The sequence below is a fragment of the Aythya fuligula genome, chromosome Z (assembly GCF_009819795.1).
Source record: "Aythya fuligula isolate bAytFul2 chromosome Z, bAytFul2.pri, whole genome shotgun sequence".
NCBI classification, from domain to species: Eukaryota; Metazoa; Chordata; class Aves; order Anseriformes; family Anatidae; genus Aythya; species Aythya fuligula.
This window is the reverse complement of record NC_045593.1, coordinates 43,709,382-43,736,909: the sequence shown is the minus strand read 5'-3', so window position 1 is coordinate 43,736,909 and position 27,528 is coordinate 43,709,382. Positions and strand designations below refer to the sequence as shown.

The window sequence follows — 27,528 nt, the reverse complement described above, 5'->3', positions numbered from 1 at the left end:
TTGAACTTTAAAAAGTTCCAGTGTCAGGCTGCCCTTAACCTCCCATTTGCTGTCATTTCTGCTGGCATTCTGTTCCTTTTAGGACTATAATACAGAGAATTGGATCTGAAATCAGAAGTACTATTTATATTTATAAGTCCTTTTCACCCTTTTCTCACAGGTAAATAAATTTAAGTTTTCCTACCACCAGATAACTCAAATACTGTACTGTACTTCACACTTCTCTCCCTAAAAAGACTTGGAAGTTATTACATTTTTATTCTGAACAGAAATGCTTGACATTATCAGAGCAAGATATTAAGAAATAAGGTTTTATATCAAGTATCAAATGTTATATTTACTGGTCTAATTGCGTTCTGCATTCAGCTTTCATGAAAACTTCTCCTGCTGATATGACCTGGAATTCCATTCTTTCAGTGCAAAGTCATAGTAATGCTCTTACAGAGGACCAGTACCCCACATCCTTTTGGAAAACCTTTAACTTTTCTAGTTGGTACTTGAAGTTGGTACATTATCACAACCAGCTGTTGCTTCTTTCCTTAGGACACTGCCTGCATTCAACAAGAAGGACATTGCTGGGCTATAATGACATTCATCACTGTGGACAAACTGGTATCCAATAGGATTAGGCTGGTGCCCGAGCTGTTCTTGAAACCTGGCTTATTTGGAAACCAGCCACATTCTTTGGTCTAGCCACTGCCTTATTCTACAGTTTGAGAGCGAATACCTTTAAAGAAAGTAGGACACAGTTAAGATTCTGAGAACTGTTTTCTTTCTACTATCCTGCCTTAGTGACAGAGAGTTTAAAATGAGATATTCTGATGCAGATATCTGGCACTGTCACAACCAATTTACTGTTTTCAGTTTCTCTAATAACTACAAGGAAGAAACAGCAAACTGTCATCGTTTATATCCAGCAAACTGTCATCATTTATATCGATAACATTCAAGACATTGAGTGACAACGTTGTAGGTTTCATATGAATTATCTGGAATTAATGAAAAATTGCACTTTATTTTTCCCATGAATATGAATATATTCCTGAAGAACACAGCATCTGAAACTCTGTAGTGTCAAATACACTGCAGATGTAGAAACCTATTTGGCAGCTGAAAAAAATGTTAGCAAGAAAAAGTGAATTTGTAAAATAGCAAGAAAAGAGGAGAGGAACTACTTTCTGATAGAAGACTTCATGTAACTCGCATTAATACAGACAATTGCCTTCATTGGCTTGCACAGGAATTCTGTCACATTTCCAAGTGACATACCTCTCCTCCTGATCACTACCACAGTCTGCTGAGGTTGCAGACTGTTTCCTGAATTTGGCCTGTAAGAACTCTTTTTATCTGAAAGACTGAAACATGCACTACTGCTTGGCATGTAGAGGCAATATACGCACACCATATGTACTCACAGCATAAAAGCATTACGACTAGTGGTAAAGAACGTGGTTCTGAGAACCAATACAGAGGATTAAGCATGAACCAATAACTGGTACACAACCATTTATGTCACTCTCCACCTTACAAGTATGCATTCCTTAAGTTGTTTTCTTTCTTTCCTTGTCTTGTCTGAAAACAAAACAAAACAAAAAAAGTAATGCTTCTCATTAATTTTGAAAACTTAAACACAGATCTGGAGTCATCACATGCCAAAAAATTGTCCTGAAATGTCTGCAGAGCAGTCAAGCACTGAACAGCTAGCAGTACTTATGTACTGCTATGTACTATGTTGCTGCTTACACTTGAGAACATGCACAGAAGCCTTCCGGGAAGAACATTCTGAAAAAGAAGACTAGTCCATTGGGGGAGGGGAAGGAAAAGTCAGAAAAGTAACACAGTGCCTGTAAGGCAGGGGGAGGGAGGGAGGAAAGAGGATGGAAAGCAGGTTAACTTCTTTTAGTAGGGATGACTAAATGTTAACATAAATACAGAAAAAGAGGTGCATGTGACTTCAGGTGATCAGCTGAGACAAAGATAATTCTAAATACAATTCTGTTTAAGTGCTTTGAATGTCTTTGTTCTTGCTTTGCACAAGTAGAATAAAGTCCACGGACTATTTGTTTAGTTCAAACTTTAAGGACTCCTCTCCTTTTTCATGGCAAAATCAACACATAAAACGAAATGAAGCAGATAAAGAAATAAGGGCAAATAAAGAAATGTAAAAGGTTTCCATGAAACTGCACTAGAAGATTACAGTCAGCTGTTTTACCTTTCAAAGGGATAACACGAGATGAAGGTTGGTCGGTTCCCTGTTAAGAAGCAAACATTTCTGAAACAATAATCAAAGCTCCAACAACATAGGTTCCACACAGCCAAACGTTTTTGCTGTTATGATTCTAAGTGACACACAATTCCCAGCAGACTCAGGAAATAAAACCAGGCGACTCTCAGCATTGTGGTTTGCCCAGGTTCTCTTCAGAGGGGAGCGGGAAAGGGGAGGAGAGGAAGGAAAGGAACACAGGAATTCATAAATTTCTAAGCTGTTGGAAACAAAACCCAAGAAGGCTCATGCTTTACAAAGCTTTCCCTTCCTCCACCCCCCTCCATTTTTACTTTACTTAGCAAATTATCACTACTTTTCCTTAGGTCACACGGAGTCTCAAAGGAAGTTGTCTCTCCACTGAGGACGAAGCTCCTGACTACTGCTTTTACATTATTTGCAAATACACTCAATCAACACTGCACAGACTTCTGCTGTTGTCGGTCCCCAAATCCTGACAGAATTTAGAATTCTACTAATTTCAAAGAAAACCTTCAAATTGAAGAGCAAGGAAAAGGATGGGAAGAAGGGAGTAACAACAACAAAAAAAAATCTGGGACTCTATACACTGAACATGACACATTTTTCCTTTGAAAATGACTCAACAGCTTCCACCAAAGTTTAAATGAAAACTTTAATATGTTTACTTTTGTACATTCTAAAAGCTAAAATAATAATAAAAAAAATAAGACCAATATTAAGTACACAACAGATTTGTAGCACAAATATTTTAAATACTCTGTGGAGAGATTCGATTAGCAATAACTTTAAGAGCTAACGAATAAGACTCAAAAATAATGTCATTAACATCAACAGGCCAAAAATCTATCATAATAAAATTTCTCCATTTATTAACAGAAAGGAATGATTGTAACAAAAGATTTAAAGATCTTTGCTGAAGTTTTTAGCTTTTTTTTGCCCTCCCCCCCCCCCTTTTTTTTTTAAAGTACATAGCTTTTTTATCCCATTCATGTTTGCCTTTTTTTTTTCTTTTTTTTTTTTTTTTTTAAATACGTAAGTACTTGTAAGAAATACTTTTTACTTTTCTACACTTCAGGTTCCTGCACACTCTGTATCAAGTTGGCATAATCAGAAGTACTCACATCTGATTAATAATTCTGTGTTTAAATTTACTCAACTGTTTTCCTCCTAGAGCTACCTTTAAAAAATCAGGTAAGTAACCTGTTTTCAAAAATTGCAAGAAAGAGCTGGTTTGTTATTTATTATTCACTTCCTGACAGTCTGCTCCTCCAGATCACCAGTTAAGGACGCGTAAGATTTTGCTGAATGAAAAGGATGCATGAACATTTTAAATCAAGCTGGAACTATTTGAAAATTAATTTCAATACCACCACCATAAGAAATAAGCTGCTAAATTCCTCCCATTCAAGTTGTCTCCTCCTCCAAGAGTGGAAATAGTTTTTCTACTATTTTTCTTGAGAAAAGGCATACCACTTAGGCTTGAAATTTAACTTTCAACAGTCCCTTGGGGAAAATACTTAGATCTAATGTGTGCAAACTTGCAGACCATTATTTATTTAAGCGTTTTTTCAATTGTTCTAGATGCCTTGTATCAACATCCTGTAGAATTAAAACAGTGGCTTTAGACTGAAATGGATTAAACTCTATAGTCATCAAACAACAGAGATCTATCAGTTGTTTCTGACATTTCTCTAAACCATCCTTAATTTTCCCATGTAAAGCTGGATGTTTTCTCAACGTATTCATTTCAAGCACTGAAAATCCTATCAAACTTGTTAGAATATCATCAGCAAAATTTACTTCAAGATAAGCTGAACCATCAGAAATTTTTGCCTTTATACCCCAGGACCCATTACTGCTCTTGAGGTTTCCAGTGAGAGTTACAATAAAACACTTAACTTTCACAACTGTGACAGCTTCCAGTTTCTTTGCAAGGAGAAGGGAAAGGTATGTGAAAGGTGGAGAATCTAAATCAAGGTCACGAGCCTCTACTGCTCTGCAAGGAACAGTCTGCATATCACGCTTTGGCTGATGATCTGCTTCTGGATCAGTTTTTGAGAAAGGTACAGGATCACTGTCTAACTGCCTGCTGTCAGAAGCGTGATGGGATTTACATCTGCTCTCATCGAAGTCTTTATTATTCTGCCTTTCTTCACGAGGATTTTCCAAAGAAAAAAATGCAGAGCTGCAGGCCTGATGTGCAGTGTTATGCTGTGGAAAGCCTTTTGTACTATTGCCATCTCCAGCAGATACTGTTCTTCCAAAAGTCTTTTGCTTGCTGGTATCTTCTATAGGCTTATCTCTTTCAGGCCCTTCATCTCTTCCATAAGTGCCATTTAAAGATGAATTGCAGGAGTTTCTATATGTCTGTGGAATCCTCTCAGTTGTTAAATCGATGCTTCTGTTTGTGACCACTGGTGGCACTTCTTCCAGCTCTCTTTGGATCTCTTCTTCCAGAAGAATGTCATCTTCCAACGGAAAATCATTTAACTCCACAGGAGTTTGTTCACGTGTATGAGAACTTACTGACATCTGTTGCAACCTATTTTTGTTGCGTGCAGGGAGTGAACCTGAGGCTGTATTAAAATTGTTGCTTCTGCTCCAGTATCCACTTTCTAAAGACGATTCGTTGTTTAAAATAACTCCATTATTTTCATCAAGACCAGCCAAGAGCTCTTCATCTGAAGGGCCTAGAGTTTGTTCTACTTCATCCATAGGACTGAGAACAATTTGTTCATGACCAGGTTGTCCAACAGAATTGGGGTTCTCAGCTTCTCCAATTAGTCTAGCAAGGACTCTTTCCCGGGAATACTCCTCCAGAAGAGCATCCACTTCACCCCCCAGCAGTTTCACATTTTCTGGTTTAAGCAAAAGGACTCCGAGACGATATGCAATACTACCGTGTAAAGTGATTTTTGTTCCTGGAGGAAGATCACTATGGAGGACTGGCACTGGTTGATACTCCATGCCCTGAATTTGATGTATCCCATCAGTCAGCTGCAGCATCAGCATTCGAGTAGGCTTTGCTTCCCAGGGCTTCGGGAATGCCTGAGAACTGGCTGTTACTTCTTCGTTCACAGTACTTTTCCCTCTTACCTTCTGCAACTGGGAATATGCTGGCTGGCTAACATCAACCAGTGAATCGATCTGTATGGAGTAAAAGCCAGACAGCTCTCCCTTGGGAGCATCCGAGATGCAATCAGGCAAAATCGGATATTCTAAATCTCTTAGATCTGTAAGGAGCCATTGCTCAAACACCTGCTTGTTAATCTGCGCTTGACTTAAGTTACTACCACTGTTTTCTTCCTGGATCCAGTTAATGCACGCTTCCAACCACGTCAAAGGAACCTTCACGTGCCACGTGGATGAAAGCCAAGTTTCCACTCTCGCTGCAATGTTAAACGTAGACATTTTCTTTTAAGCCAGAAGAGCGAAATCCCTTGGGAAAAAAAAAAAAAAAAAAGAAAAGAAAAAGAAAAAGAAAGAAAAAGAAGAAAAAAAAAGACATGTTTATTCTCTTTAAGTAGCTGAGTTTATGATAATTTATGACTATTATTATGCATTTATGACAGGGCTCTCACTGGTACAATACAGCAATTTGCCCTCGATTCGCAGTTCAAATACTGTAAGAGCGTTAACGCAGAAGCGACTTAAAATTTACATTTTAACCGTTATGACCCGAGCAGCTCCCCACAGAACCGCCCTCCCCTCACTCACCGCGGCCCCGGCCCCGCCGCCGGTTGCTGACGGGCGGGGGGAGGGGGGAGCGCGGCCCCGAAATGCCCGCGCACGGCGCCAGCCAATGGCGGCCTCGCGCGGCGCCAAGTCTCGCGAGAACACCACTACCCAACCCCCCCCCCCCCCCCCCCCTTTTCCTCCTCCTCCTCCTCCTCCTCCCCCCCGCCCCCTCCCAACCGGCGCTGGGCAGCGGGCGGGGTTTTCGCCGGCGCCATCTTCTCTCGCGGCGGCCGGGCCCGGCTCACGCTTCCCTTCGCCGCCGCCGCCCGCGTTCGCGGCCGCCGCCCGGCAGGTGAGGTGGGGCGGCGGGGGCGGCGCGGGGCGGCGCGGGGCGGCGGCGCTGAGCAGCGAGCGCTGCCGCGCTGAGGGCCGCCGGGCCCCGCCGCGCCGCGGGCCCGCACGGAGGGCGGGGCGGTGCGGGGCCGGCCCCTCCCCTCGGCGGCTGACGGGCAGGCGCCTCCGCCAATCGGGCGGCGGCGGGGGGGCGCGGCGGGGCCAATGGGGCGGCGGCGCTGAGGGCTGTGCGCGTTGGCGGCGGCGGGGGCTGCTCCCCTTTCTCTCCCGTGCGCGGCGGGGCCGGCGGCGGCCGCAGGTAACGGGGGGGGGGAAGAGGAGGCGGAGGAAGGGGGCTGAGGCGGTTGGGCGGGGGGCACAGCGCCCTGAGGGCCCCTCCGGAGCAGGAGCAGGAGGAGGAGGAGAGCGGGGTCACCCCCCCCCCCCCCCCCCCCGGTAACTCCCTGACGGGGCTGAGGGGCGGCCGTTGGGGGACGGTTGGGCGCGGCCCGCGGCCCTGCTGCCGGCGGAGGGGCCCTGAGGCGGGTCCGCGCCGCCGAGCGGCTCCTTTTGTGCGGGCCTGAGCGGGGGGGAGGAGGCGGTGGCGGTGGTGGGGTTGGGGGGGGGGGGGGGGGATTGGTGGGGGGGTGAGTCTCCTTGTGACCGCGTGGTGCTGGCGGCTTTTCCGCTCCCGGCTCCGCCTAGCAGCGGGCAGGCGCCATTGCAGCCGCCGCCATGTCTGCAGGTCCCCGCCGCCGCCGGGGAGGGGAAGGGATGGGAATAGAAAGGGAAGGGAAGGGAAGGGGGGGGGGGGGGGAAGGCCGGGGCTGCGGGGTTATGTAACGCCGCCTCCGCCCCGCCCGCCGCGCCGACCGGCGGGGAGAGGGGAGCGGCCGGGCTGCGGCTCGGTGCTGCCGTGCCTGGGCACTCTGCCCTTTCGGTGGTTAAATATATATATATATATAAGAAAAAATAATAAATAAATAAATAAATAAATAAAACCGCGTTGCGTTCGGCGGGCTAATCCCGCAAAGTCGATTTGCAGAGCGCGGTGAGGGAGAGAGCACCTTCACTGCACGTGACTGGGGGGGACACACGGTTCGGAGGGCATAAGCATGCAGGAGCGGAAAAGATTAAGCCCTGAACCGGAGTATTATGTCTTGTGCCATTCCGCGCAGCCCTCAGATTGCTGGGATGGTCAGAAGTAAAATAATCAGGGTCCAAAAGGGCTGTTTGAACCTTGTAAAAAGCCCTCCTCACGCGTATTAGTGTTTTGGCAACGCGTGGCAGAGGCTCCGTTAGCTCACATTAAGCATGCACAGAAAGGCCAGCGTGTTCTGTGAAGGCAGTTGCTCAGCAGCGGCTGGCTGTGGTAGGCTGAATGCCTTTCAGCAGTCCCTGTTGTTAGACTGCACAAACGAGGTAACTGTAACAAATGAACAACTAGCTGAGAGTGCGTTTAAAAAGTTGAGTCTGTCTCATTTTCATCTTCATGGAAGCCAGAGTGAGGGTCGACTTTTTCCTGAGGAAATTCAAATTAAACAATAAAATACCGTTTAAGATACAGGTTTGTTTTGCAGTACTATTATAGAGATAGGTTTTTGGAAAGAATAAACTGTAAAATAATCTGTTTTTATCTGGGCTTTTAATGTAACTTTGAAATGTTCCCAGATGGACTAAACAAAAGAAGGTATGCTGAAAAGCCTATTGGTACATTGATACAGGATTGATTTAAAAAAAAAAAAAAGATTAAAAAAAAATAATGCTGACAGATATCAGAGAACTTTTTTTGATTGGAAATTGTTTAGAACTGACATCAGGAAGAGATTTTTACACAACATCCTTTTAAAAAGTGAATTCTAGACATGTATCATATAGCATGTTGAAAATAGAGGAACTGTATTCTAAGTATCCGAAAATCTTTGTTAGTAAATAAAATTACTTAAAACTAGCAAATGACTGAAAACTGTCTTAATTCAGACTGTAATTGATTATCTGTAAATTTACACACTTGTATATTTTCTCTTAGTGGTGTGTTTGGCCTTGGTACGTTTTCTCATTTATTAAGAAAAGCTCTGCAATGAAACTTAGGTCAAACCTCCGTTTTTCTGTCTGTAGCAAGAATCATAGCTGTAAATGAGCAGACGCAACTAATTATGCTGTTTTCATAGGCTCGTGAAGCAATAGGCTGTTGGATTTTGATCCCGCCCAGAATACTTGAGTTTTTCTCTGCAAGGATATATAACAGCGGTAAGTTCCAGAAGCATGCATTTCTTTTCGCTTTTTCCCTTTAGTAAAATGGGCAATTTGCCTTTTCACAAAATAGGTATGCTAGCTCTAATATTCTTCCAACAGGTTTTGTCTGCCCACCTAAGAAAAAGAGGTAATGGAGACTGAACAACAGGAGGAGACCTTTACCAACACAGAGACAAATGGTAAATTTTTTAAAGGTCTATTTCTTTTTAGAAAGAACCTTTCAAAATATTTTAAAAATATTTTTAATGCTTTAATTGTATGAAATATGATTTTCTCAGCATTAGTTTTGCATTCTGCATTAAATGTTTTCATTTTTGATTAGCATGTATTACGTGCTTTTGAAGCATGAAAACATATAATTTTTCTGTGGACATGTTTTAGAGAGAGCATACATAGCTGTGAGTATGTAAAAATACTATTAGGCATGTTTTTTTAACTGTTTATTGCAGGAAGTTAGGGTGTTAGTGTTGAGTTGGTTCGTGCCAGTTTTTCCAAACAGTTTTTGAAACACTGCTTTCCTGTTATTTCACTGTTATTTTGGTGTTGGACAAACCACCTTTGAACTTTTTAGTTGAAAGATTTTTTACAACTGTGTTTACCAAAAAAAAGTCAGGTGGTGCTGCACTGTTTTAAACAGCGTGTTGTGAATGTGATTAAGCGTGTTATACATCGATAACTAATGTAGGTATGGGATGTAGGTTCATAAAGTGAAAACCTATTTCCCTGATGTGGATACTTAAAGTAGATATCAGAAATTAATGCTGAGCTAATAGGAAAGAATGTGCAAGGAATACAGAGCATGAACATGACTTCTGTTCCATTTTATTATGACTTAGAAAGTTAAATAAATGTTTGTGTTTCCCCCCTATGGACCTCTCTACAGGCAAACGTCCTGCAGAAGATATGGAGGAAGAACAGGCCTTCAAAAGATCCCGGAACACAGACGAGATGGTTGAACTGCGCATCCTGCTTCAGAGCAAAGTATGCTTTTTATTATTACTCTGTTGTTGCTTATTGTGTTGCTAAAGTCAGTGGTGACAAAATGTCTGTTGGGTTGTATGTTCAGAAAGAACATTGATATAAGTAATAAAATATTCCATTTTGCACGGGTAGTAGTAGAATAGTTTTGTGATAGAATTTTCTTCAGTGATCTTCAAAAGGTAAGGCATTGAGGATCTGCAGATTTATTTTTAAGGGCTCTAGTTTCTGAAAAAATAAAACAGCAGTAATGAACAGCTGTTTTTCTTACAGTTAAGTGGGAGGTTGTTATTTCAAGGGGGGTGATTGTGTGTTAGTCTTCAGAATGGAAGCAGTTGAGAAAAACGATCAGCTAGTGATTATTAAGTACAGTAGGTAAGATGAGAACTTGTCTGGGATCTTAGTAACTCTTCCCTGACCAATTTCCTAAATCTGTTCAAATACACAGACCGGAAGAAATGTGGGAGTAATGCTGCAGGATAGCAACATTTTCATTAGCTAGTGTGTGAACTGTTATGGTAAAGTTGCCAAGTATGAATTTCGTCTACTGTTTACATTTGTGAAACATAATTTATGTTGTTTGAAGTATCTCACTGTTTTTTTTGTTGGCATGAGGGAATATTATCTTAACTCTGTGTGGCATTTCTGACCAATAGTCAAGTTGTGTGGAAACATTTGCGTGCTGTTAGCCTCAGGTATGAACCATTTAATAAAAGCCATACTTTCTGCATGTAGTCCTTAAAATAATCTGGTAAAAATGCAGTTTTGCATTTACTCTTCTTTAATACCTGCTAGTTTATTCCCAATGCTTTTTTAGAAACCTAAATTTAGACAAAGGAGATGTTAACAGTCGCCTTTTCAAATGTACTAACCTGAAAAGTCAGTTGTCTTACATAGGTATAAACAAAAGTAGCCCCTGAAATTGTCAAGAAACACTTACAGTGCAAAATTGACCAAACATAATACTTAAAAAGAAAATAATAAATAAGGGAAATCATTGACATTTGTAACATTCATTGAATCCTTCTTTTTTTTTTTTTTAAGCCAATGGTCTCAACTATGTTAGACCATTCTAACATAGGTGGAATTGCCTAGAAACTTGAATTTGGAATTTAAATAATACTGGTTGCAAAACTGAATATTCTTCTAGTTAAGTGCAGTGGTAAGAGCCGTTGGTCTTTTTTTTTTTTTTTTCTTATGGACAGGCTTTATCAATTCGTTTCTATTTGATTTGAAGCTTTCAGAAGAAAAACAAGTACCCGCCTGCTCTCTCCCTTCCCCTCCCCTCCTCAGCAGACAGGGTAGCATAGGGTAGTACAAAAATAGATGTATCATTCTTATTCTGGATACAGTCTATGGTGGCCAAGTGTAACTTCTGAAAACTCTTTTCCAGAACGCTGGAGCAGTGATTGGAAAAGGTGGCAAAAATATTAAGGCACTTCGTACAGACGTGAGTATATATGAGTTTGAACTAATTTAACACCAATTCTTTCAGAGCACTACATCGAAAGCTTGGTTGCGTGCATTTTTAGAAATGGGACAATTCAACCCTAGACATCAATATTCTAGTTACAAGCCATTTGTAATACTTGATAGAGTAGGTAACTCAGTTCTTCAGTCTGTACTGTAATTAAAGCCCAGCTTGACTCGTGTGGGAGAGGTTTATATTAAACCTCTTCTCTTTTGAATAGGATTCCACTAAATTACACACTTCAAATGAGTTAACATCCTAATGAGAAATATTGACAAAGCTTAAACCCCTTAATTGTACCATTTCCCATATGTGTGAATCAATTATAGTGCTACTGAAACCATTGCAGGTGGCTGGCTTAACCCAGTAATAGAGGAATTCTTCAACTTCCTTTTTAAAAAAAAAAAAAAAACAAACAAAAAACACAGCAACAACAACAAAAACAATCTCCCCTCCCACCCCACCCCCCAAAATGGCCCATCTGTTCCTTAACAGCTTGCACACCAAACACAAAAGCATTAATGTTAAATTCGCTTGATTAGAGTATAGGTATAGAACAGCGAAGAAACATTTTATTCTATTACTTTGAAGCATTTTTAAAGTCATGACTTACATGCCTATTCACATTTTATAGTGGGTTGACTCTTGTGATTAGACACATGTTCTACGTTAATGTTACATATTTATAAAACTTGGCAACGCTTCTTAAATTCTGTTTGTTTACACTCTTGTACTTAACATCAGCTACAATTTCAACAATTTTTTTCAAGCAGTACTCTGTTCAACACAATATTTGGTAATATGTCATTGCAAATCAGTTCCAACTAAGGTCATAAACTACAGCAACTTCCTAGAACTGAGGCTGAAGCTGAAATGGTCAGGAATCATACATACGCTCTCTTTGGCAGCTAATGGTTTTTTCTTTTATTTTTTCCTTTTTTTCCTTCTTTTTTTTTTTAAAGTCAAAATCAATACATCCACCTAAGTCCAGATAATTTAGCGTGGTCTGGAAAACTTAACTTTCCCAATTTGCCCGAGGATTCAGTAGTATCACTCTCGACAGGTTTTGTGTCTACCCTCATGAGCCAGCCTGCTTACTGAAACGTCATACGATAACAGTAAAAAGTAGTTCAGTCAGATCAAGTGACTCATTTTTAAGGTCCATACTGTTAAGCCACAGTTGGTGTAGCAATCCGTTATTGTGTTAGTCTTCAGAACAACTTAAGCTTGTTTCATTAATTGAGAGTAATGAGTATAGTTTGTATTAAATTAAAATTTATTGCTTTTCCCCCTTTTCCCTCTCCTTGTTTTTTTGGCCATATATCTCCGTTGCCCATGTACTGGATCGACTTGCCCCTGCGTTGCCCACCATGACGTTGGCCCATCCGCCCCTGAACGCCCATGTGAAAACCCTGGTTGGCTATGCCCAAAAATGTGCTCGTTGCCAAACGGGTACCATACTTGACAACTTCCGATTGAATACCCATGCCCAATGCCAACATCCACGAACGCCAATGACCAATGCAGTACAATGCCAGTGTTTCAGTCCCAGACAGCAGTGGCCCCGAGCGGTATGTCCCAACAGTTTATGCCTCACTGCCTGATTAGAAAGAGAGAAATGTATTTTATTACCTGCCTTTTATATAATTAAATAGTATCCCCTTATAGACGGTGTATTGTTTTTTTCAAGTTTTCTGTCTTATTTTCCCCATTAAGTCTTTTTGTCACTGAACTTTTACGTGAGTTGCCCACCCAAACAATCCACTAATTTTATTTCAATGGAAGGAGCACAGCTTCAAGTGTTGCATATTCGCTGCATTGTAAATCAGATTGTTTCAAAGTAGTCTCTCGCTCTGTCTTTGTGGCCCACCTTGCTCCCTCAACATTGCCTGTTCATAATTATTTCTGATGAAATGCTAACTCTGGTTCACTTTCCTTCACTTCTCATTTGTGTTGTCTTTTTTTTTGTCTTGCATTTGTATTTGTTTTCTTGCAGAGCCCATTAGTAATCTAATTTCTAACTGGTCTCATAACCTTACTCCAGATACAGTGTTCACCACTTGCATATCCCCACTTTTACTACGAGAAGGTGTGCCAGTTTTACCAATGTAATAGCAAGGGTATCCTAAATTAGTGGTGGCGGGGAACATGAATATTCACTTCTACTTTCAGTTCTGCGTCAATTTCTTGCCCACTTAATCTGAGCCCTTCCAAAAGTCCTCTCTTTCTCTCTTTCTCTCTTTCTCTCTCTTTCTCTGCAAGACCTACCAAATCTTAAATGTATCAACCATACGTATTGGGCATAAACAAAGAAAGATGCATGTGTTCTAAATTCAGTAAACAGGTTTACTTTAAACGGGGAATATTAACTGTAAGTTCTTCTGTGTAGTAAATCTTGTTAGAATATTGTTTATGAATACACAATTTACTTCTACTTTTTCTTTTCCACCATCTCCATATTGTCTGGCGCTCTGGCTTCTGACAGCATCTTGAGTATAAGTGCAGATATAGAGACAATTGGAGAAATCTTGAAGAAGATTATCCCTACTTTAGAAGAGGTATGTATCTTAACATGTTCCTTCCTTAGAGGTATGAGGCTAGCTTTTAAAATGATCATTCTAGATGATTTGCTGCTAACTTTAATACGTGAAATTAGAAAATAAACAACAAAACCCTTTTAAGCAAGGGGTGTGACGGTATGATTCTCTGACTACACGATGGTGTCTTTTTCGGTATAGGACAGAGAGGGTCTTTAATTACTAAGTGAATATTTAGAACAGCCTTCCCCCTCCCTGTGGATTTTTTGAACAATTACCTCTTAATAGGCTTAGTTTGAAGTTAGTTCTGTTGTAATCTGTATCATGCCTTGGTTTTGAAAGCACAAGAGTGTCTGGTATCTTCCTAAAAGTGTATGGAATGTTGTGCAGTGTAATAAAAGTAAGGAAAACTGATCTGACATCAGTTCATGTTCAGGCACGGTGCTAGTCTGTCAAGGGAAATACAGGTGTATAATCAATAAATCAAGTTATACCACCATGTCTGGTGGGGAGAAAAATCTTGAACAAAACCCAAAATTATTATTTTAATGTATCGAGGCTAACATTTTTATTTTTCTTCTTTATGCGTCTTCCATGCAGTATCAACACTACAAAGGCAGCGACTTCGACTGCGAATTAAGACTTCTTATTCACCAAAGTCTGGCAGGAGGAATTATTGGTGTCAAGGGTGCTAAAATCAAAGAACTCAGAGAGGTACTGTTCTCTGTTCTTCTTGATTCAAATTCTGTTCTATAAATAGCTTAGTGGTTTGTGTTCCTAAAGAGCAAGTGTAAGTATCTTCTGTGCAGTAAGTCCTTTTGAACATACTGCATATGTGATTTCTGTGTTCTGAGAGGAATCTGAGTTGAAACTTTAATGCAAACCTACAGAAATAAAGAAGTGGTTAGTAATAGAACTTAAACTTTCTTTTCAAGCTTTTAAGCAGTGTTAGTGGTGGAGTAACATTTATAAAGGATCATTTTTGATGAAAATGGTGCTCATCACTCCTCCTAAAAGGAACTGCTGCCTAGATGAGATTCCTTGGAATAGCTGAATATGAAAAATGAGTTAGGTTTTTTTCCATTTCCACAAATTTCTCATGGTGGTAGTTCAGAATATGTCTGCATATCACTCTGAAGCTTGAAGACCATAGTTTTCTTTAAGTGAAAGAATGAGGTAATGTCCAAAAGAATTAATGGTCTCTGTGGATTTAAAGACCTGTGTTCTCTGTCCTTCCGTGGCATTGTGTCAGAGGCCATTTCAGGTCAGTTCAGGTACAAGCTGACAAATGTTTGTGTGGGCTGAGGAAGGCAAGACTGCTAGACATAATTCCAGCAACACTGCTGTCTTGTATCAAAAAAATGTTTTTCCTGTCAGGTGAAGGTTAATAAAACGTGTGAGCTTGTAGTGCATATGTGATCCTTTTCCTACTATTTAATTGAAAAATGGCAAACATAAGGCATAATTGAAAGAGGAGAAAATTTGAGCTTTTTCCTTCTTCAGACAAAAAGATGTAATCACAAAGCTTTAAAAATGTGCATTCCTAAAATCAAATTTGTTGTGGGAGCTTGAAAACAAGTAAGCAAGCACTTGAAATGATTGGGAATTCAGTTGTCTTTTGGATTGAGTTTATTTTTCCAATTAATATGCATCTTAACCCATTTTTATTTTTGACAGGTTTATAAAGTTGTTTAATTATATTTTTTTTAAATCTTCACTAATTTTTCTTTTCAACAGAACACTCAGACTACCATTAAGCTCTTCCAGGAGTGTTGTCCTCATTCAACTGACAGAGTGGTGCTTATTGGTGGAAAACCTGATAGAGTTGTTGAATGTATCAAGATTATTTTGGATCTGATCTCTGAGGTAATGTTCATTAAACTTAATTTTATTCTTTCTTTGGCATGCATGAATGCTAGGGATCATGTGGTTGGAACGTTGCATCTACCAGTTTCCATTTTGAGTTCAATATCTCCCACTTTTCAAGCAACAAAGTGTTGGACTATTACCACTTCTTGAAATTACTGCTGTTTCCTGGGATTGTGCTGCAACTTACAAGAGAGGGAAGCAGTTTTTTTGTACTAGTGGCCCATTATTCATGCCTTGCCTGTCATTAAGATTTAAAAATCAGAGAGGGAGACAAGTACCACTGATATAAAACTGCAACAGCAGTTTTTCTCTCGTAGCTAAGTTCCCAGGAAAACACATTATCTTCTCATTTCTTACCAGCATTGTGAAATCAAAAATAAGTTCCAAAATGCCTAAGTTCACTTTGATACATGTAATATATTTAACTAAATTGTGCTAATTATAATGGTGCTAACTTGCTAACTGGGGGGTGGTGTTTTTTTATTTGTTTTAGTCTCCGATAAAAGGACGAGCCCAGCCTTACGATCCCAATTTCTATGATGAAACATATGACTATGGTGGCTTCACAATGATGTTTGATGATAGACGGGGACGTCCAGTAGGCTTTCCGATGCGTGGGAGAGGAGGTTTTGATCGAATGCCTCCTGGTCGTGGTGGCCGACCTATGCCTCCATCAAGAAGAGATTATGATGATATGAGCCCTCGCAGAGGACCTCCACCACCTCCGCCAGGCCGTGGGGGCAGAGGTGGCAGCAGAGCTCGTAATCTTCCTCTTCCTCCTCCTCCACCTCCTCGTGGCGGGTGAGTTGGTGCATAAAGGTTTTGTAGGAAACTCAAGTTGCGTACCATCTACTGAATTGTATTCATGTTCCTAGTGTTTGTTTCACACTTCAGTGTTGGTGGTGATTATATGAACACAATCTTACATTATTGCTCTGGAGTATTTGGAAAAGTATTGAAATTTATTTGCTATTCTGTAGCAAACTGCTAGGAATGTGATCAGTAGTTGTGTAATGCCCTTTGTTGTTCACGACTTGGCTAAATTAGTTAGAAATAAAGGCATGTGAGACTCATGAATGTGAAAATCTGAATTAGAATATATAATACTAGTTTACAGTGTTGTTGTGGTTTAACCCAGCTGGCAGCTAAGCATCAGAGCCGTTCGCTCACCCCCCCGCCCACCCCCCACCCCGTCTGGGATGGGGGAGAGAAATGGGAGAGTGAAGCCTGTGGGTTGAGAAAAAGACAGTTTATTAAGACAGGAAAATAATACTAATAATAGTAGTACCAATAATAATAATGTGTACGAAACAAGTGATGCACAGTGCAGTTGCTCAACACCCACTGACCGATGCCCAGCCTAACCCCAAGCAGCCGGCCCCCCACCCCGGCTAGCCACCCCTATATATTGTTCAGCATAACCTCATACAGTATGGAATACCCCTTTGGCCAGTTGGGGTCAGCTACCCTGGGTCTGTCCCCTCCCAGCTCTTGCTGCACCCCCAGCTTGCACGCTGGCAAGACAGAGTGAAAAGCTGGAAAGTCCTTGGCTTAGTGTAAGCACTGCTCTGCAACAATTAAAACATCAGCATGTTATCAGCACTCTTCTCATCCTAATCCAAAACATAGCACCCTACCAGCTGCTAGGAGGAAAATTAACTGTCCTAACTGAAACCAGGACAAGTGTCACTTATTTGCTGCTGCTTTTTTTGTTTTAGAGATCTGATGTCTTATGACCGAAGGGGCAGACCGGGAGATCGTTATGATGGAATGGTAGGATCTTAACATTTGTGTAGTTGCATTTCATTAGCACGCTGAATGGCTGAATATGCTATTGCTGAATACAACCACTTAAATTGGGGACATGCATAGTTCTGAAATGTTGATGTGATCAGAATGACTTTTCCATAAAAATGATCCCTTTTGTGTAGGTGTGTTTGAAGGATAAAGAGTATCTGAGATGTGATTCATTTTCCTTCTTTTTCCCTGACCATGAGTGACACAAAGTTTGACTTTTGCTCTATTGTGTAAGTTTTCTTGCACTGGCTATTTAAAAAGAATGGAAGAAGGAGGAGTTGGTAGGCTTCTCAGATGGAGAAAACATGTCAGAAGAGTTCTCTTAAATTGTTTGATGCATAGAAGCATTCTTAATGCATATCTTGGAAAACAGAGAATAACACAGAATATAGAATAGCACCAATGAAGAGCTCTAGGTGATCTTGGAAGATGATTGCTCTTTTAATCAATTTTTGTCTATTTGATGGTTTCTGTGGTTGCAAAAGCTATTGTAATTTCATATGTTATGGAGCCAGGGCCACTAGTAAGTTGAATGCTAAATGAAATTAGGCACATTTAATCAAGTTAATGCTAACGTCTGCTTGAGGGGAGAAAAAAATCTCATAACTTATGGAAGCTTCAGAAGGGTACCCTTCTGTGCTGTACTCTTGAGTATAGCTTCCACAGCAGTCATGTTCAGTTGTATTAGATTCCTGGAAAGAGAATTACAGGTGTTTGTCCTAACTTTTTTCTCTAACTTTGTTGGCCACTTGTCTTAAGATGACAGATGAGATCTTAAATTTCTGTATTATTAAATGAATGCACAAAAAAGAGGAGGCATCAGATTGGGATATCTAAATGGGCTTTACACACTTCCTCCTGGAAATAAGACTGGAAGTACATATTACAAGAACACTGGATATTCACTAGAAGTGTGAAAAGGAAAGACGTGCACTTCTTGCTGCTCAGTGTCCTAAGAAATTGGAAGAATTGAGAAATATGCTTCAAGTTCTTTATCAGTATTCATACGTTTGCAAGATGAGTTTTTGTGTTTTCACACTTGCAGCTAGTAAAGTTTGTGCCAGTGCATAGAAACCGTGTAAAACCACCTTTGCCTGGGTATCTGGTTGAGCACAGTCCTGACCAGATGTATTCTCAGACAGTAATGTCTTCTAGTTTTATTCCATTCCAGGTAGAATAGAAAATCTATTTGCTCTGACTGTTAACAGGTTGACTGTTAATTTCTTGACATGAATGTTTACAAGTAAGTGAAATCATGTCTGCTCACTTCTTGTGTTCCAAATAGCAGTTGTATTCACAGTGAAGCTCCTCATAGTTCTGGCTGCTTAATGCCCAGGTATGGTAGTCTGCTTCAAGTGAGGACTGCTTTTTGACACAAATTGTATTTAATTTCTAGTTTTAGTTAACCATAAGCATGGTATCCTACGTGGCAGACAAGAAGTTTTCATGTGGATTGTGAGGCTGGAGTTGGAAGTGTCGTGGTGGACACATAAGGTCTTCCTATGACACCATTGGTTTCATACAAAAAACATCCTCTAGCAAAACACTGAAAGTAAACATCATTGTGAATTGTTAAGTAATGCATGGGAAAGGCTGCTTTCAGAGATGATAAATGATATTTAAAATAGCTTCTGTTTTACATAGACATTAGAAATGTTGAGTGTACAGAAATCCTCATATTTTGCTAGTTCTCCCAGTAAAGGAAAAAACTTGCAGTAGTGTGAATTAAGTCTGAATGTAGAACCATTAATTCTATGGGTTTCCTGTGATAAGACAGAATTGACAGCCTTGTAGCTTCTGAGATGCAAATAACTCATTTTTGCTTCAAAAGATAAATGCTAATTTCCCTTGCCCATGGTAGCCTGGCTTACAGTTGTAAGCTGTTGACAAAGTTCACTTGATTTATTACCTTTGTTCTGAAGGTTTTTCCTGAACAACAGCTCTGTGTTGTTTCTGTAACAGAAACAATACATTTCAATCTGTAGCTACTCCAAATCAAATGCATGTAGACTGCAAAGAGTATTCTGAAAACTAGTATTTTTACAGTATTTATTTTTAATGCATTCATTCGCTATTGGTCTTTCAGATGCATAACTGAACACAAAGGTGTTGGTATGGGTGTAAAGTAAGGATTTGTGCATTAAACCCAGTAGGCAGTGAGTCACCACACAGCCACTCACTCCCCCTTCTATGGGATGGGGAGAGAACTGAAAAGATAAAAATGTGAATTTGTGGTTTAAGATAAAGACAGTTCAACAAGTAAAGCAGAAGCTGCACATCAGGAAAGCCAAATAAGGAGTTTATTCACTACTTCCATATGGCAGGCAGATGTTTAGCCATTTCCAGGAAAGCAGGGCTCTATCATGCCTAATAGTTTATTGGGAAGATAAATGTTGCAATTCCCAACATCCCTCCCTTTCTGTCTCCCCAGCTTTTGTTACTCAGCACAGTGTCGTGGTATGGAATATACCACCCCTTTGGTCAGTTGTGTGCTGGCTGTGTCGCCGCTCAGCTTCTTGCACACCCCCAGCTTACTCTTTAGTGGGCCAGTGTGAGAATCAGAAAAGAGTGTGACTCTGTAAGCACTGCTCATCAATAACCAGAGCATTTGAATGTTACCAACCCTATTTTCATCATAAATCCAAAGCATAGTACTATACAAGCTACTGTAAATAAAATCAACTCCATCCCAGCCAAAACTAGTACAGAGGTGGCATTTAAACAAGCATTCAAAGCCAGTTTGTTCTCTCTTTTCCATTTTCCATCTCCCCTTTTTAGCTTAATTGCTAAGGTTAATAAAAGAATTTACTTGGAATATATGTCTCTTAAATGTACCGTATCTTCACAAACTTGCATGGAGCATGTCTCCTTTTTTGATGTGCTTTTGCTCCTTCAGATATTTTAGTTCTTGATTTTTTTCCTAGCATATGTATGTATGTGAACACATCTTTGTAAACACTTCAGAAAAGTTTCATGCATTTAAAAATGCAAAATGATCTTCATGTTTAAGAAATGTGACGTGAAGCATGGAAAATTGGTAAAGGAAGAGTATATTTAACATCATTTGATGATTCTTCAATATTTTTTGTAGAACTCTGAAAGAACAGAAAGCCATGATCTTGTGTTTTAAATGTAGTTAGGCAGCAGTATATTGCTAGCATATTTGCTATATGAGATACATAGCAATTAATTAATAGAACATGAATAGCAGTGTCCTTACTACTTGACTTGCTGTTGGCATCAGTGTAATCACTGATAGAGTTCACCAGCTTATTCTTATTACATAAAAGTCGCATCTAATTTAGTTTTAATAAACACTTTAAAAAAATAAATAAATAAATAGGAGAAAGGTGACTTTGGTATCAGAGTAATGCTTTTTAATATATAGCTTTAGCACTTTAAGATGTTCTTAAGAAAAAAAGTAAAAACAAGCAAAAAAAGCCTATTCAAACTTTGCTGTTAGCTGTCTGGTCACAAGAGCACAAGAGGAAAATGTTACACCACAGAAAGAGGGAAGAAGTAAGTGTGACCAGTTACAGTTCCCTTGAATTGAGAATAAAAGGGAACAAGTCTTAAAACTGTCTTATGTTGTGTAATTTTGAATCCTTGGTAGTATAGGTAGTTCAGGAAGATGTTCCCTGTACCTGTTTGCATGGTGTTTGCTTGCCAATTTACCTACAAGTCTCCATGATATGGATGAAATTTAGATTTGTTTTCTCTTTTCTTCCTATTTTGTTTTGTCTGGAAGATGATGCAGTGTCATGTGGATGCCTGTGATGACATGCAGCCACCAGAGCTGGTGAGTGTCTTCAATTTATTTTTTTTTTCAAAATTGCTTTATTGAACTGGTTAATTGTTAAAGGAATTTCTTGAGCTTGAATATAGTCAGTAGCAGCTTGCGTCTGTTGAAAATCCTAACAGTGCTCTGCTGACTCAAAATTTATTGGCAGTTTGTCCCAACAGTGAGTCCTGTACAGGCATGTAATGTTAAGAGATGTGGAAGTATGTAGCAGCACAGCCAAAAGAGAGGAACTTTTCTGTTGCATTGCTTCTTTTGAACATCATTTTAGCATTCTAAATAGTAATGCTTTCTCCGTAACTGATGCACTGTGACTGCACACATTTAGGTTATATATTTTGATTCAATTTCATTATGTTGTGTTTTTTCATATATCACTCAGGGAATATTTAAAGTAGCCTTTTACTTAACCTTGTGGATAAACTATCGGGTTGTGCTATCCTTTGTATTTGAGAATATTCCATTTGATTGGAAAGGACAGGTTTAAAGAATGGAAGTTCCAGCAGGGTTCAAACGTTCATGCTGTCAAGTTGTCAAAGCACTGTCACATACTAAACATCAGTTCTTAGCTCACATACACACTGCAGCTGTAATTACTTACCTGCTGTCAAATTCATGTGCTGTCCTGTAGTTTCAGGAGGAGAAGCAGAAATGGTAAAGGGAAGGAGTATAGTTCAGCTCAAAAAAGTGATCCTGTAGTAAATATCAGCAGAGATGTGTTTGTACCTCTGCAATATGCTGTTCTGATTAGCTCCTGAAGTCTTAAGCAGTGTCCTGTATTCTCCTGTATTTTGCACTTTATTACAAACTCTTTTGCTCAGTTATAATCTGTAATTCTATGTGATATGATTACACAATGGGTTAGTTAGAGACAGGCAAGGAAAGGCGAAGAGAGCTAGGATTGTTAAGCCTGGAGAAGAGAAGGCTTGAGAGATCTCATCAGTGTATGACATCAATGTACCTGAAGAGAGGTTGCACAGAGGATGGAGCCAGGCTCTTTCCAGTGGTGCGCAGCACCAGAACAAGAGGTAGTGGGCAAAAACTGGAACACAGGAGGTGCCGTCCTAATCATGAGGAAGCACTTCCATGCAGTGCAAATGATGGAGCACTTGCACAAGTTGCCCTAGAGGGGTTCCCTCCTTAGAGAGGCCAGCTGGGCATGGTCCTGAGCAACCTGCTATGGGTGCCCCTGCCTGAACAGGGGCGTTGGACCTAGATGGCCTCCAAGGGTCCCTTCCAACCTCAACCATTCTGTGATAAGCTTAACATTTTGGTCCAAATAACTTCCATTTTGATGATCCAAAAAGGTAGCAGGTAAAAATAGTTTTTGGGGAAACATTGTTGCATTACAACTTCTTTAAATTGTTAGTTGTAGTGGGGTTGACCCTGCCTGACTGATGGACTTACCAAGCCCTGCTCTCACTCTCCCTCCTTAAAAAGACAGAGGGAAAAAGTAAGGTGAAAAAGCTCACGGGAAGAGATAAAGACGGGGAGATGGCTTAGCAGTTACTGTCATCCGATTTGGGGAAGATTAATTTATTGCCACTTAAAAGCTGTGTAGCATGGTGAGAAACAAAGAAACACTAAAAACGCGTTCCTCCCCCAGGTCCTCTTCCCAGTCTTAACTTCACTCCCTCAATCCTGAGTCTTCTACCTCCTTCCCAACCCAAGCAGTGCAGGGAGGATGTGCCATGCTGCTTATAACAGCTCCTCTCTGCCACGCCTTCCTCCTCACACTTGTCCCTTCTCCATAGTGGGGGCTCTCCCTCAGGATACCATCCTTCCCCAGCTGCACCAATGCAGGTCCTTCCTACAGGCTGCAGCTCTTCACGAGTTGCTCCAGAGTGTGCCCTCTGCGTGGGGTACAGTCCTTCAGGAACAGACAGCTCCAGTGTGGGTCCCTCATTTGACACAGTTCCTGCCAGAAAAAAAAACTGTCTGTTGGAGCTATTCTGTATGGTCCACAGTTCCTTCCAGGATCCTGTTCCTGTGGGTTCTCCATGGCCTGCAGCTTCCTTCAGGACACATCCACTTCCTGTGGCATGGGGTTCTCTGTGTGCTGCACTGTGAATACATTTTCTGATGTGGTCATCCATGGGCAGTATGGGGGCAACATCATGATCTTCTCCACAGGCTGCCAGGGAATCTGCTCCGGTGCCTGGAGCACCTCCTGCCCACACTGTGCCCCCCTGTCATCCTTCACTAGCTTTGGTGTCTGCAATATTGTTTCTCAGGCATTTCTTTTCCTTACTCCTGTCTCTCACAGCTGATAGACATCTTCTACCCTTCCTTGAATATGGTGTCACAGAAGTGCCACAAGCTCTGCTTTGGGTTGGTTCAGCTCTGGCCAGCAGTGGGTCTGTTTTGGAGCCAGCTGGAACTGGCAGTATCAGGCATAAGGACAACCAAGGTTTCTTCTCACAGGGGCCACCCCCACAGTCCCTCTGCAGTTGAATTCTACAGAACTATGCTTATCTATTATGTTTTTGTTTTTTTTTATAGGAAAACAATTAAATAAGTTTGTTTGTTTAGAAGGTACTAGATGGAATTAAATACATGATGTCAAGTACCAGTCTGCAAATGCTAAAAATAAGTCGAGAGTGCTCGTTACAGTGATTTAGATTTGGTACTTGGCTGTTTAAGCAGAACAGAAATAACTTGTGTCATGATTGTCTGTTTTAAGACAGCAATGGCTGTAGTTTAGTTGAATTGAGAGACAAGTTATAGAACTATATCTAGAGCTTAGTTGTGCTTTCCTGAAGATGTAGGAGGACTGACAGTCACTGGTAAACTTCTGGTGCTCAAACTCTGAGGCTTTCCTCTCTCCTGAGCTACACTGATACTGTAAATAAAGCTGTACTCAAATCTCCCGATTAGAAAGTTAGTTCAGTCATGAGTAGGTAAGCATCAAGAGCTGTCTACCAGCAGCTGAATTTGCACGATTACTTGATAAACTGATATAGCTGGATGGTTAATGTCATTTTCTGTCAAATTCCTAGAGGTTTTGACAGGCAGGTAGACTTGGCAGTGCTAGGTTAATGGCTGGACTTGATTATAGAGGTCTTTCCAACCAGAACGATTCTGTGAGACTTCTACCCCTTTTTGTTTCTGGTCTGCCCTCTTTTCCCCAGTATACCTTTGGCAGTAAGCTGGTGGGTTGGGATTTCTGTGTAAAAGAGCTTCAACAGTTAGCAGTGTGTTAATGAAAATGAAAAGATGTTAATGAAGCATGGCTATTCACTAAAGCATTTTTCTCTTTCTGTTACAGTTTGAGGGTGGCTCTGGATATGGTAAGTTTTTATACAGAACCTTAATACGTTATTTGTTAAGAAGTTACTGAAGAGCTTGATGCATACGTTTAAATCAGACTATTCTTATGCAGGGGGCCGTGGTTCATACGGAGATCTTGGTGGACCCATCATCACAACACAAGTAACGATTCCCAAAGATGTAAGTAAAGTTAACTTGCTCTCAGTTTGTTTCTTTAAAAAAAAAAAGATGCACAGAACAATTTTAGTAATACTTAATATTGAGTAATGGTATATATAACTTTTTTTTTTTTTTTTTAAATGAGCAACCACTTGCTCTAATTTAAATCTTAGCTGCATTTCTATACTTAGTATTGCAGGGAATGTTTTGAGGCTTTTAAACAGTAAACTGCCATTGCAGCTCTTGAAGTCGCGGAAGCTACTGAAATAGTGCTGGGAATTTTGTTTCTGTTTTCATAAAGAAATATCAGGAAGTGACTGCTTTTGTTTTCTCCCCTAGTTGGCAGGATCTATTATTGGAAAGGGAGGCCAGAGAATCAAACAAATACGTCATGAGTCAGGAGCTTCGATCAAAATTGATGAACCATTAGAAGGCTCAGAAGATCGGATTATAACTATTACAGGAACACAGGACCAGATACAAAATGCACAGTATTTACTGCAGAACAGGCAAGTTAAAAGCTTGACATTGGCCTTTTTGTTGATTTTACACTGACTTTCTTCCTGCTACATTCTGAAGTTCTCTGTGATACGGTTTTTAGAAGGCAGGTTTTAAGTAACTATTTGAACCTAACCTCTCCAGTGGTAGTTCTGCCTTGATTCTCTTCTGTTCTCCATTCTAACTAAAATGAAGACACCCTCAAAACTAATCTTGCTGGAAGACACCTTAACCAAGCTGTCCTCTCATTTCTGTGGTGAAAACTGCTGCAAAAAAAACCTACTTGTAATAAATTACATAGAGCCTGTAGAAAATATAGAAGATTTCAGTGGATGTTGGTCTAGTTCTGTGTGGAAGACTAGTGATTTTGTTGTTTTTAGATAACTAAATTGACAACAAATCACAGTCTGCCATATGGCACAGATCATGCCTCTACAGGACAAGTTGAAATCGATTTGGTGCTGTTATGCAGCATTTCACACCTTGCTGGCATTACTTTGTCTTTTCTGCCAAATACTAACAGGTTCAGATATAATTTGCTTAGTTTGTCTTTATAAATATGTTAGCTATCATAGTAGATTTTACTGTTTAACGTTGGCTTTAGATTACTAATATTTAAATGTGCCTAAAATATTCATATATGTATAACTTCTAGCCATTAATCTTCTATGATTATTTTTACATTTGTTACAAATTTGTAATTTAATCTTTTCTAAGAATGTCATTATGAATGTTGATGCAAGATGTATGGTCAATCATTCTAATACATGCTTTTTTCTTTTTTCTTTTATAGTGTGAAGCAGTATGCAGATGTTGAAGGATTCTAATGCAAGATTATTTTTTCTTTTTTATAGTGTGAAGCAGTATTCTGGAAAGTTTTTCTAAGACTAGTGAAGAACTGAAGGAGTCCTGCAACCTTTTTTTTTTTATCTGCTTCTGTTTAAAAAGCCAACATTCCTCTGCTTCATAGGTGTTCTGCATTTGAGGTGTAGTGGAATCTTTGCTGTCCACCAGATGTAATGTTTTAGTTCTTTACAAATACTTGGGGGGAGGGAAAGGGTGCGCGAGACTAACGTGAAATTTTGAAACAGCAGCAGAGAGAGTGAATTTTATTTTTGTTCATTGTTGGTGGTAAATTGTAATGTTTCTCTGTAACTATTGTGAACACCCTGCTTTTATGTACACTGTACTTTTTTGAAGGGGGGAGAATGGTGGTAGTCCACGTGTTCCTGGCATCCTTTGAGAGCAGTGTGCAGAATGTAATGCTCTTTTGTAAGAAACGTTTTATGATTTTTAAATAAATTTAGTGAACCTACTCTTGGTGGTCATCTTTCTTTAGATCTAAATAAGGTAATATCTAAAATTGATACACTCTTCATTTTTTCTCCCCACAAGAAAATGCATACATGAAAGTGGCTGTTAAGCTTGCTCTTACGCTTATTTGATAATAGATGGAGTTCCGTGTTCTTGACAAATTAAAGAAACCGTGTGAAAACAATGGCTCAGCTTTGCTGTTTGGGGAAAAATGCAAAAATACTCATGCAAACTTTGTGTAAGATTTGAGTTTTTTGCAAGTGTTTGGCCCTCTTAGCAGTACATATATATATTGGTGACAGTATATAAATAAAATATTTTAAAACTTTGTGATGTCACTGATTAAACAGTGGTAAAGTACACCTGGTTTTAGGCAGCTTGCTTAATGCAAATAACACTTAGAAATGGCAGTTGGTGTACCATTACGGAATGAATTCTAGTTGTTTTCAGAGCTTTCATTTGTATAAGGTAGACATTCTTATAAATTGGCAAATCGACAGTATATAACTCTGTAACTTGTTTTTCATTGTATTCAAAACTTAACCTTGTTTGATTTCCCTGTTGTATGTTGAATTCCGTAGGAAATATGTGAGAAATTAAAAAAGATGAAGCCTCTGGATATCTCATGTAATACCTTCGCGTTTGTATTTATAGTTTACGAGTTCTAATTTCACTTCCTAAATAATAATAAAACTGTTTACAAACTTCAAAGGAATGTTGCATATGTGGATGTGATGGGTGTGAGAATAAGAGTGGATTCTTTTTCTCCCTCTGGTCTATTTTATTACTTCTTTTTTTATATAACTTTTAACAGGGTGGGAGCATCCATGTAGCAGGATGCTGCATTGTGAGATCCGGGGGGAAGGGCGGGGAGGGTGCGAGATCGATGCGTGGCGGCAGGCCTCGTGGGTAGAAGTATGCGCAGCTCTTTTTTTTAAAAAAAAAAAAAAAAAAAAAAACACGAAACGCAGCACAGCAGCAGCTCGTTTTTCGGCTGTGGGACGGAGGGGCCCGGCGCAGGCCGCGGAAAGGGGCGGTCTACACAACATCGCGAAGGGAGGAAGGGGAAGGGGAAGGCGGGCGCTGCCGTGTGCCGCCCGCGGGCTGCGGCTGCAGGAGGGGGAGAAGGCGCCAGGCGTGCCAGCCTCCTTTTGTTTGTGCAGCCGCCCGGATCTCCGCCAAGCACAGCGGATCCCCGAAGATCTCCGCCTCCCCGCCGCTCCCCCCGCCGCCGGCCGGCCCCGAGGCCTGCGCAGCGCCGGGGCTGGGCCGCGCCGTGCTGCTGCCGCTGCCGCCGCCGCCGCCGGCCCCCCGTGGGGACGGG

General features: G+C 40.5%; 2 protein-coding genes across 8 annotated transcripts; one reads left to right on the top strand and one right to left on the bottom strand.

Annotated features, from left to right (window-relative positions):
• Nucleotides 1-3,270: 3,270 nt before the first annotated feature.
• RMI1 (RecQ mediated genome instability 1) lies at nucleotides 3,271-6,236 on the bottom strand. 2 transcript variants are annotated; one of them, XM_032205449.1, is made up of 2 exons: nucleotides 6,161-6,236; nucleotides 3,271-5,684 (listed from the first exon to the last, which is right to left on the bottom strand). In XM_032205449.1, the coding sequence occupies exon 2, from the start codon at nucleotides 5,654-5,656 to the stop codon at nucleotides 3,794-3,796; it is 1,863 nt and encodes a 620-aa protein (XP_032061340.1). In that variant the 5' UTR covers nucleotides 5,657-5,684; nucleotides 6,161-6,236; the 3' UTR covers nucleotides 3,271-3,793. The 2 variants fall into 2 exon arrangements, with proteins under 2 accessions (XP_032061340.1, XP_032061341.1); XM_032205450.1 differs by lacking the exon at nucleotides 6,161-6,236 and adding an exon at nucleotides 5,963-5,987.
• A 4-nt stretch (nucleotides 6,237-6,240) lies between these two features.
• Nucleotides 6,241-26,206, top strand: HNRNPK (heterogeneous nuclear ribonucleoprotein K). 6 transcript variants are annotated; one of them, XM_032205452.1, is made up of 16 exons: nucleotides 6,241-6,275; nucleotides 8,428-8,506; nucleotides 8,612-8,691; nucleotides 9,384-9,493; nucleotides 10,884-10,940; nucleotides 12,489-12,532; nucleotides 13,447-13,519; nucleotides 14,084-14,212; nucleotides 15,236-15,364; nucleotides 15,861-16,168; nucleotides 17,086-17,140; nucleotides 20,913-20,963; nucleotides 24,232-24,253; nucleotides 24,331-24,413; nucleotides 24,732-24,901; nucleotides 25,684-26,206. In XM_032205452.1, the coding sequence occupies exons 3-16, from the start codon at nucleotides 8,643-8,645 to the stop codon at nucleotides 25,715-25,717; spliced, it is 1,314 nt and encodes a 437-aa protein (XP_032061343.1). In that variant the 5' UTR covers nucleotides 6,241-6,275; nucleotides 8,428-8,506; nucleotides 8,612-8,642; the 3' UTR covers nucleotides 25,718-26,206. The 6 variants fall into 6 exon arrangements, with proteins under 6 accessions (XP_032061343.1, XP_032061347.1, XP_032061345.1 ...); XM_032205456.1 differs by lacking the exon at nucleotides 6,241-6,275 and adding an exon at nucleotides 6,545-6,575 and having other exon boundaries at nucleotides 9,396-9,493; nucleotides 14,099-14,212; nucleotides 25,745-26,206; XM_032205454.1 differs by lacking the exon at nucleotides 6,241-6,275 and adding an exon at nucleotides 6,545-6,575 and having other exon boundaries at nucleotides 9,396-9,493.
• The last annotated feature ends 1,322 nt before the right edge of the window (nucleotides 26,207-27,528 follow it).